At 32.7% G+C, this 12,042-nt stretch overlaps 1 protein-coding gene across 1 annotated transcript in view; it reads right to left on the bottom strand.

Annotated features, from left to right (window-relative positions):
* Nucleotides 1-10,094, bottom strand: part of LOC147073523 (serine protease persephone-like) — a 25,106-nt gene extending 15,012 nt beyond the window's left edge. Inside the window, exons 1-2 of the mRNA XM_085944648.1 lie at nt 10,008-10,094; nt 8,593-8,733 (exon numbers count right to left, since the gene is read on the bottom strand). Of these exons, the coding sequence (XP_085800774.1) occupies nt 8,593-8,733; nt 10,008-10,094 (228 nt within the window). The remainder of the gene's footprint in view (nt 1-8,592; nt 8,734-10,007) is intronic.
* Nucleotides 10,095-12,042: the final 1,948 nt, after the last annotated feature.

The following is a 12,042-nucleotide window of genomic DNA, read 5'->3' as shown; positions in this document are numbered from 1 at the left end:
TATGAATACCTACATATTAAATTACTAATCAATTTTATCTAAAACATATTATTCTATTACATCTTCTTCTTATTGTGGCATCCCCTAGCGGAGGTCGGCCACCATCAAGGCGATCTTATATTTGTCGTCTGCTACCCGGCACAGTTCGGTGGAGCTGCACTCGTACCAATCACGGAGGTTCTTAAGCCACGAAATGCGGCGCCGTCCTCTGCTACGCTTCCCATTGATCTTTCCTTGAATGACAAGTTGGGGAATGCTGTATTTTTGTCCTCTCATAATGTGACCGAGGTATTGTAGTTTCCTGGTTTTGATACTACGTAGAACTTCTCGGTCCTTCCCCATTCGATTGAGAACTTCAACATTTGTCACCCGGTCAGTCCAAGGAATTTTGAAGATGCGTCTATACAGCCACATCTCGAAAGCTTCAAGTCTCCGTGACATCTCTTGGTTTAGCGTCCATACTTCCATACCATAGAAAAGAATTGAGAGCACATAACAACATACCATAAGCAGTCACAGACCTAGGTTAAGATCTCGATTGCTAAAGAGGCGTGTCATTTTGAGAAAGGCGCTCCTTGCGATGTCAATTCTAGTTTTTATTTCCTGAGACTGGTCCCATTTCTCATTGACCCATGTACCTAAATATTTATAATGGGTCACACGTTCGATTGGTTCGCTGTTAATGACAAAATTTGTGTTGGTGTCTGGTGTCGCTGTTTTTGATACTAGTAAAAGTTTTGTTTTCTTGAGGTTCATTTTTAAACCATAAGAATTACTGACCTTAAATTACATACTTCTATTACATACATTTGGCATAATAATTCTCAATCCGCAAAACATTATGTTAAGATCAAAATCAATTAAAACTACTAAAAGTAGTAGATAGACATTTATTAAAATTCCTCGTCTACTTTCTGTATCAAATCGTAGTGAACGTGTATTTATTTCATTTGGCCCTCACTTGTCCTGGCGTTCAGTTGTCCCAGTGTAGGGATTGCAATACCGAATGACAATATTAATACCGGTTTTCGGTATTTCTTATTGAATACCGGTATTTTTTAATCATTAAAAAACAGAAGTAGGTGCTTATCAATAAATATAGAAATTAAAATCTTTTAAAAATATTATTTTATAGCAAAAACCTACATACCTACATTTATTATGTTGCCATTTAAAAATATGTATTGATCATAATAGTGATTATTTAAAATAATTTGAATATATTGATAATTTTAACTAAAGCTCTCAAAAGTTCATCAAGTGCAAATAAGTCCGGCTGCAGGAAAAGCTTCTTAAATTCAACGATTATAGAATAATTGAACATTTTTGTCACGGGTATTTTCTATTTCGAAATAATATTATGATAATTCATCGCGACAATTACTTATATAAATATATTTGATGAAATTTGTTTTATTATTTTTCACCTCTATAGGATTCACTCAATATACTTGCATTTTAGCAGCACATAACTTATAATTATTCATTTTCAAAACGTAAACGAGTGTGCTTTCTTAATACAAAAATTCCGATATTTTGGATTTTCAAAACCGGTATAGATAAATACTAGAATATCGGTTTTGAAATACCGGTATTGGAATCCCTATCTCAGTGCCGCCATTTGTGATTGCGCAAACTTGCCCGAAGATACCAAAAGGCGAAACACGGATCATAAAAAATGATGTAAATGAAATAGTAATCTAGTATTACAATCATGTGTACACCCACGATGACCGCGTGGCTTAAGCGTTGGCCTATAGCATCGTGGGTCCCAGGTTGGAATCCTAGGTCTGGCAAGTACACATATTGTTTTTCAATGTGTGTATGAGTCAGAGTATGGACCTAATAGGTTGAGCAAGTGGCTGACGATAAAAACAAAATATAACATAGGCTATACCTCGGTTGAGGCACGGTCTAAAAAGATCGTGGCTAGGCGATGCGCGGATTGCGGGTGCAAATGACGCATGCCGAACGAAATATAATTTGTCATATAAATTCAACATGCGTCCATTTAATGTTCTGTTTATTGTTCTATTAGTAACAATAATAATATATTCATTGACATGTTTTCTTTTTCAAGTAAATGGGTAACGTTTTTAGCCACCTTTACACGATTTAAGAATTAATACCCCCGTCGCCATCACGAAACAAATTGACGTGTTCCCAGCTCGATTTTCTCTCTCCGAATGCCAGCGAGTCCAATATTTCGTCGCGCCTATAGTTGAAAATTATTTGCCGTTTCACTGATGTATCGTCTTAATACAAACCTACACTCTGTGGAGGCCCATAAATGATCTTATTAGGATCGGACAAAACAAAAACAATTGAATATATTGATGAGAATAATAATATTGAATTTATTATTATCGAGGCGCGATTGCTTCGGAGATGTCAAATGTATATTATTAGAAATACGATACTTACCACCGTTATATGCAGCTACAAATCCTAGAAGCGAAAAAGCAACAAACACCCTTATTTGCAACATTCTTTATTTAAATTTAATTAAAGTGATATTTTTAAGATACGAGTAAAACACTTAAATACACAATGCTTTTGTTAAAAATATTACGTTATTTTTAATACACTAAAATTGTATTTTCCGTGTAATATGTAGCCAGTTGATAATATAATTATTTACACTGTTAGGCGGGCTTTGATTATGTAGTGATTCTGAATTCTTCGAGCGATTGTTTATATGAGTAAATCAAACAAGGAATATTTATTATAAATCAGTTTTTGCGGTAATAAATTGATAATTATTATCATCAATTTTCATATGTGTTTTTTAATTGGTGTTTTCCTAAAGTGTAAACACTAATCAGGCGGTGATAGAATTTATGGTTAAGACGGTACTTCAGTGAAACGGCAAATAATTTTCCACTTATAGGTGCGACGAAATTTTGGACTCTTTACTTTTAGAAGGAAGTTCTTCGAAACAAACTACTTAAGTCATTTGTTATTTATATAATAGGGTCGTATGCATGAGATTCCCGAAAACCTTATAGGCTATATACTGCACGTTTGTATGCATGAGCGAAGGTCGAGGTGTGAATACGTCAATTTTATTTCGTGATAGCGAAGAAGGAAAAACCTGACACGAAGAAAATTACTATAGTTTTTACTGGTATTCAATATGTCGAATCAGGGCTATATACCTCAGTTGACGCATGGTATAAAAAGATCGTGGCTAGGCGATGCGCGGATTGTACAAATGACGCATGCCGAACGAAAAATAATTTGTCATATAAATCCAACATGCGTCAATTTAATGTTCTGTTTATTGTTGTATTAGTAACAGTAATAATATATTCATTGACATGTTTTCTTTTTCAAGTAAATGGGTAACGTTTTAGTAATCTTTACACGATTTAAGAATTAATACCCCCGTCGCCATCACGAAATAAAATTGACGTATTCACACCTCGACGTTCGCTCTCCGAATGCCAGCGAGTCCAAAATTTCGTCGCGTCTATAGTTGAAAATTATTTGCCGTTTCACTGATGTAGCGTCTTAAGGGGGATCATATTATATTGCAACAGAGAACCTAGCGGAAAAATACGAAGCTTGCAATTTGATTTTTTTTTGATAATTTATAATTTTAACTGTATTAATTAATAAATATGTATCTGAAAACATAAAAAAGATTTTTTTTCAAGTCAAAGATAAACTTACAATTGTAAAAAAATGTGAATTTGTCACACATTTGGTACATAGGTTACGTTATTACCACGTTTTTCTTAGCTCATATTCTTGTTTGTCCGATTGTTGTTCATCCAGTACAAATCTTGCAATCGGTTTTTAACTAACTTCCCGACTAGCTAGACATTTGAAACTTTTATAATATATCAGAACACGATGCCAATGCATTCTTTTAATACTTTTAGCCATCTTTAAAGAGAATTGAATTCATTTTTAGTTAATCTGTTTTGTATGAAAAGCTATTTCGGAAGAAATCCGTAATCCAATACACTATTATTGGTTGCTAAGAGGGTGGTCCTATGTGCGTTAATGTGGAAATCAAAATGACATTTCAGTATTCTATATTTATTTGTTTGTTGCAAAATAGCAAAAAAATGATTTGTCGACAATTGCCTTATTTGTCTTAAATTATTAATACATAGAATTGTCAACTTTATATGATTCAACAGAAAATTTAAAAACGTGGTATATAAAAAGTTCTTTTTATCTTGTAATTATTATTACATTATTTTTATGGTTATATTTACTTTTAAAATTTGGTTAATTAAGTTTTCAAATTTTCAGCGATTACATTTTTGACTAATTCATAGTTTTAATATTTTTTATATCTATTTTAAAAAACATTGATTTTTATAAAAAATATAAATGTGCATAACTTGAAATCCTTTTTATTTATATGGGACGTTACTGCTTACATTAACGCAGTCCCCCGGTAGTTCACTATTTATTTATTGTTTTAATTTAAGTTAAACTGTTGAAATGTTGACCGTGTTGTAGTCGATGTGGCACTAATATGATGATGCGCCAGGGAGACATGTAGATTTAAATGATTTAGTTGGGAGGTTTTCCAGAAGTAGAACAGTAAGTGAAGGGAGACGATTAGTTAAAATATTATATTATTATTTAATGGGAATATTGTTGGAAGTGTGTCCCAAAGCAGTAAAACCTCACATTGTAATGCAGTGGTTTCCAAACTTTATGTTACTACAACTCCCTTTAAAAAAATCTAATCTTGGCGCCTCCCCCCTTTTTTCATTAAATAAACAAGGTTATTAGTAGGTACTTATATCTTATATTATTATATTCATTTTTGAATTAATTTGTTTTTTTATGCGATGAATGTGCTTGTTTATTAGCACAATCAATTTCAATAGTAGGCAATCCAAATTCATTATCGTTCATTGACAAACGGGCCCCACATCCTCAAGCGGGCCCCCAGCCCAGAATCTTTGGCGGGCCCACCTACCTATCGCTGAGGTTAAGGGCAGTATGGTGATCTAATGTAGTGTTTCCTAAATTATACACGGGAGCAATGACATTAATATGGACGAAGCATCTGGATAAAAAATGACACTCACTTTTTTGTCGGGTCTGCCGAATGGCATAATCAGTTCTAACGCCATTACAATAAAGGTGATATTCCTATAAATTCCCGATGCTTTTTGTCGGGTCTGCCGAATGGTTCGGTTCGAACGGGTTCGCTCAAATGAACATTGACCCTAGAAACACTGTTCTAACGCCATTAAAATAAAGGTCATATTCCTATAAATTCCCGATGCGGATATCGCATAATGGAAATTGCGTGACGTCCACCTATACATGTGCGAATGTCGCTATGCGCGAATTTACTTGCTAGCTACTGTATTGAGTGCGTTATCCATTAATAATGTCATTGCACGGGAGTTATCATTTAAGTATATCAATCATCATTTAGGTATCACATCAAATTGCAACTCACATATTTAAAATAATGTCTGTCGCAGAAATCATTTAAAAATGGAAACATGGCGAACTTTCATTTTTTTTGTAATTTTGATTTCCAAAGCTCCAATTTTTTATGAATGCTTTCACTTTGCCTTTTTAAATCAGTGAATGCATTAGTAGTCCTTGCATTGATTTATTCACTCATTTTTTTTTTAATTTCAACGAAATAGACAAGTTTAATAACAAAATTATCGTTCCTAAACAAATTTGCTTCAAATTTCAACATTATGATTTGACCCTTTTATTTCATTTTTACACGAGATAGCCAGCGCGCTTCACAATTAATAGTATAGAAGTGAGGTATTATAAAATTTTTCTGCATATTTTCAGACAGGTTTGCAAAAAACCTTTTATACGACTGTTTTTATGTGGTTTATAACTAGCGGCCGTTTTATAAACTATGCATTTGCAAACTGCAAACCTGTGGCTACATTAATTATTGTGTTAAACTTTTCGCACCTCCTTTTGCAAAATTCCGCGACTCCCAGTTTGGAAATCTCTGTTGTAATGTATATAAAAAATATGATAGAGATAACGGAGAATTTGTTTAATAAAATTAATTTTGTTTTTATTTACCATTTTTTTATTTCGAATTGTGTACAGAAGTTACAGAAGTTAGAAAAAATACATTTTATTTTAATAATTTATACGGTTATTATTAACTATACTTACATATTATTAATTTCACATTGATATCAATATATATTTTATATTTGTGAACAAATTAATAGTGAAAAAAATAGCTAGTTCGCCATACTTATATAATGTACTATACTATAATGTCGAGCCTTGTTCTCTATTATTTTAAAATAACTATTTTAATAAAAAACAGATATGTCCAAGATGTATATTGTAATAGTAGTTTATGGTGGTATTCAGATATGTATGTGGACCATATAAGCTACTAGTAATGGAAACCAGACAGAAATAATAATTATTGGAGTTAGTTTGGGGTTTGGCATCAATATTATACAAAACCATATACATTTTTTGCAGTTATTTTCATTATTATATTATAATACAAATGGACATGTCTGAGTTAGCTTGTATACGTACCAACATTGCCAGAAGTCCCGCTTTTATGCAAAAATCGATTGTCCCGCTCGGTCAGGTAAATTCACAATTGAGTTGCCTAGAGTCATAACTCACATATTCCAAAAATTGAGTTTTGAGATAATCGCAAAAAAACCACCAGAGCACTGTTTTTGTAATTAGAAGAAAAGTATTGCACTCTCTTGAATATTAATGAATGGGTGGGTCGTTTACATTTTAAAAATAGATATATTTATACTACTCTTAAGGCTGCAGACACACAGCACACTATGAGAAATAGGACTCCCTGATTGGTTAGAAAGGCCATGGTGACAAAACTCACATTATTCATTGACGAATGTGAGTTATGACACCAACAGTCAACTTTGTCAACGATTTTCACATACTCGTACATAGAGTTTAAAGTGAATTTTGATACCCAACTATTTTCTTTATATTAATGTCTTTACAATCACTTCGTATATTTAACTCAAAAATGACAAAATTGAAAAATGTGAGTTATGACTCTAGGCGACTCAATTATTCAACAAATAATACAAATAAGACGTTTAGGTAAAGACAAAAGAACGCGATGAATGCTTGCAAACGAGTTTATACACTAATTTCATTTATTTTAAGCATACCATCATCTAATTGCTATACCGAACGGGTATTTTCTTAGATGAATTTAAAATGGTCTGATGCAAGAAATATTAAGTTTCCAATTGAGACTCATAATACGCTGAATTTTACCAAAACATTAAGCGGCAGAAAGAATCTCTTCAGCTGGTTGTAAAATCTTCAGCCAAGTACAAATAGGCGAGTGTCGGTAAAAAATATTGTTTAATATTATTATTTATATAGTTAAAGAGTTTTTTTAAGAAAAATCATTTATGATTGATATTATAGAATTATAGGTTGTCCTGCTTTTTGGTCTTAAATCCCAATTTTTTTTAGTTCACATGGTAAAAATCGCGATTTGGTAAAATAATTATCTGGCAACTCTGATGCGTACTAGCTTTAATTGAATAATTCTAATATTAAAAATATCCAATTTTAAAACAAAAAAAAAATGTTTAAAATATAAAAATAAATTTATTAAAGCCTTTGTTTTAAAATAAAAATATAATAACTATATTATTTTCAGATCATTGAGATGAAAACCTATTGGGTTACCAGTAGGATGATTAATATACCTAACATTGTATTAATTATTGTACTCGTAGCAACAATTACAGGTTTTATGTTCCGAATATCGTCTAAGAATAAATTAAACTTAAAAGTTACTTTTCATCAGCAGAATCTTATTTATGTTTTATCATGCCGTTTCTTCAAAGCAGGCAACATTCAGATAATGAAGTTAAAGCGCAACCCACATTGAGGTGAATGTCGTGATGCATGTCGCCTACTGTCACGCTGTCGCGGCGAAAATTTAGTCTATGGTTTCGTCATTTTGCCGAATATTTTGAACGAAGATGGACTCCGTAAATTCACTGAAGAATAACTCTGAGGAAGAGTGCCTACTATAATGTATTAGTAATTTGAATTATTATTAATTATTCATTCTAATTTAATTAATTTTAACAGTTTCTACGTGTGCGTACGTTAAAGTTACGTTTGACATGACATCCATAAATAATATTTTTAATAGAACCCAACTTGCAGACCATATATAATATACAACATTCTCATAGAAAATACATAGTGCCAACCGCTAAAAACAAAAAAAAAACGTGATTTTGACATGACATTCGAAAAGTGCAGTCATGTTTTATATGATAAAAACGTTCAAAACGTCATGCAGGTGCCGATGCAGTGCAGTTCAACGTGAAGTGCCCTCATTGTTTTTTTAGTGATTACGGCAGATTATGCCAACTGACAATGTTCGTTTAAAGGTTCAAAATGTGCTACGGGATGGGAGTATCAGTCTGATAACTTTTAAAACACCAAGAACAACGATGTTACACACTTTTTTCCCCGTTGCGGCAGCCCGTGACAGTAGGCGACAAGCACCGTGACATGCAACTCAATTTGTGTCGCGCTTGACTCTATCTAGTATTTTTTTTAAATGTCAACCGATTCTGTTGGCCAAACGTGGCTCTCGATCCAATCTAGATAGCTGGAAACTCTTGTATAGATTCCTGGGTCTGTACCACACTGCCTGCCGAAACTCGTTACTCCGACAACTTTGTGCATGTTCATGTATTGGATTTGAAGAGGACCACCGGAATCTCCCTGAAATGACAAGACAAATATTAAGATGCTGTAAACCAGTGTTTCCCAAATTTACATTTGAAGTAAAACAATAGATTAGGCACGTTTGCACGGGTCTAGGACGATTCGGCGCTGGGACAACTGGGCCCTACGCAATCAACTGAAATTCGAAAATAAATAGAAGTTCGTGAATTATATCGCTCATGAGAAAACAATACCTAGTATGCCATATGACACTATTTGTACACGAGATGAACAAAATCTATATAATCTCTATGATTCCATCAAATTTATCACGTATTTTTCGTATTCAACTATTAATCTTAATAGTGAAATACATTTTTAAACAGAGTTTTCTTCATCTCGTGTTTTGTGGCATACGAGGTATTGTTTTCACATGGGCGATATGTAGGTACTTTTAAAATATATTATATTTTTATTTAATACTTGGTGAGAATTTAAATATGCACGCGTAAATTGTGTATAATGTTTAGGTTCCAATGAGAAGAGAATTCATGTATTACCACGTTTTTATTAGCGCATATTCTTGTTTGTCCAGTATTTTTTTTTCTTGTTTGTCCAAATCTTGCAATCGATTTTTAACTAACTTGCCGACTAGATAGACATTTGAAACTTTTAGAATATATCAGAACACGATGACAATGCATTCTTTTAATATTTTTAGCCATCTTTAAGCAGAATTGAATTCATTTTCAGTTAATTTTGTTTTGTATGGAAAGTTATTTCGGAAAAAAAATCGTAAAAAGTAAAACACTATTATTGGTCGCTGAGGGGGTCCTAGCAACTAAATTATTAATATATACGTGCGTTACTATGGAAATCAATACGAAATGTCAAAATGACATTTCAGTATTTTATATTTATTCAGTATTTCTATCAAGTACAAAAAAAAGTATTTATTAATACAAAGAATTGTGAAGTTTATATGATTCAAATTTAAAAACGTGGTACTCGTATATAAAAAGTTCTTTTTATATAAAGCGAGCAATATAGAATATTAAATATTTAATTGTTTATATTTTAGACCACACTGGTGTGATTTTACTTATAATACGCAATGATCACATGCGATCATCTCTCAGCCTTTGAAGGTTATGGAAATAAAAACGATTGTTTTTATTTTTGTAATTTCTAGTCAGTAAATCAAACAAAAATGTATAACATCTTTCTTATGTGTGTAAATATTTTCTAAATAAAGTATTATTATAATAAATCGATCTATTGTTAGAAGATTTATACATACTTTATACTTTATAGCGTAATAGATAACGTACCTGGCATGTGTCGGAGGTGTTGATAGTATCTGCCGCGCAAATATGGTTGATGTTCAATCCATTGGGAATTTTTGTCTCCCTCTTCATCGTGTAAGTGGCATTGCATTTATCAATCGGGACTGCGGTGACGTTTGCTTTCATCAGAAACCTACTATTACTATATTCTGCAACAAAACAACACAACAATAACGATTAGGTATTAAATTTCATTATCCAATGATATGTCAAGAACAGCTGATTGACGCGGGCGAGCCATTTTGTTTTACCGGTGGAAAAATTGAATTCAAAATTTAAATTCGAATTCAGTTGTATCGATATTCTTTTGTTTTGAATATTTGATTTTGTATCTACTCACGTTTTGTGTTATCTGTTTTTCCCCAACCACTGATGAACATGACGTCATCAGGATCTTCAGTATTAGTACCAAGACATGCCGGATAAGCCATCGAGTACAACCAAACTGGCCTATCTAGCCTGTGGAGAAAAATATATGTATGTATTAATAATTATTACTATGTATCAAAAGAAGTACAAGATAATATGGCATGTCCGAGGGGAACAATCACATAAGTCGAATTTAAAGATTTTTGAAATTATTCTTCTTTTGGCGCGTTTGGGAAATCAGACCAGAGTCAATTTTTGACGTGTGACATGTAACACATAATTTATTTTTTCATTCGAAAAAAACGCACTCGATTGGATTCGAACCACCGATTGTTCGGTTATAAGTCGAACGCCACAGTATGATATTGCAATCGTGACGATTATACAGTATAATATTATAGTTTAGAATTTTTCCGTTGCCTAGGCAGCGAATTTATTATTGTCGGCCATTTGCAATTCCTTATGTAAACAAACGATTAAACGTCAGAGTGACAGTTAGTACTTTAAAAATAAAAACAACGAGAAACCATTATATAATTTAGTAATATAAGTTAAAGTGAATAGAAATAAACCAACGGCGTTCCAATAAGCGGTCCTTTTTCTTGAGTGTGTTATTTAACAAGATAATTAAGAGCTAGTCAAAGAATCTAGTTTATCACAAGTTTTGTTTTTGTTACGCCAAAAAAGTATAACTTCTAACGCGCGTACATAAGTAGGTACACGCACCGTTTTTTTATTTTATATTATTTCATATTTAAAAAAAAAAAAATGTTGCATACATCAATAAATGACCTATTTCCAATTGATAATTTTTAAAAATTAGGGAAAGATTTCTTTGAAAAAAATATTGAAATAAAAAAAAATGCAATATTGACTTATGTGATTGTTGCCACTTATGCCATCGATATGTTCCAAAATAAGCTAATATGATTACAGTATTTTTAATTGACAAATATCTTTAGTGGATATTACACTATTATGAAGATTTATCGAATAACGCTCCTTTCACATTATACGGTTTTGACCGTACGGAAAAAATGGTACGGCGGCATTCTTTTAGTGGCGTAAAGAAGAGCATGGCCCTTTTCACATTACACGGCGACGGTTAAAAACCGAAACGGCGCTGTATAGCAGCCGTCCATTCCCACTGTATTCACGGCGCCCGGACGGCCACGATGACTCAGTGGTATACGTGACCTAATGCACGCTTTCACATTATATAGTTTTATTAGACGGAGAAAAAGCGTAAACTTGTTGCCGATTCGGATTTTTACCGTTCGATTTTTTTCCGTACGGTTAAAACTGTATAGTGTGAAATGAGTGTTAAAGCTCAAATTATACAAATAGACTCTCAAGCCGATCGTCTTCGCTGAATGCTCTCGATCATGAAATATTATTTTGGATCGTTTCGTCGTGGTCAAAATATAATAAATCCTATTTTCGCACAATCAGTGATTGGTGACACTTTGGATAGAAAAGTATCAACAACACACGGTAGTCGTTGAAACAACAACTCTTACTGATTTTAGATTGAGTCGTGAGATAAAATACAGTCAAACATAGTTATTACGATCTCGGATATAATGAGGAAACATTCTTTGACTTAGTTTACGATTTCCTCCATACATTTATTCACTTTACAACGAGCTAC

The sequence above is a fragment of the Rhyacophila brunnea genome, unplaced genomic scaffold (genome assembly GCF_057557595.1).
Source record: "Rhyacophila brunnea isolate RB1 unplaced genomic scaffold, BYU_Rbru_1.0 scaffold_17, whole genome shotgun sequence".
NCBI classification, from domain to species: Eukaryota; Metazoa; Arthropoda; class Insecta; order Trichoptera; family Rhyacophilidae; genus Rhyacophila; species Rhyacophila brunnea.
Note: the sequence above shows the minus strand (reverse complement) of the source record. Positions and strands in the feature narration are given on the sequence as shown.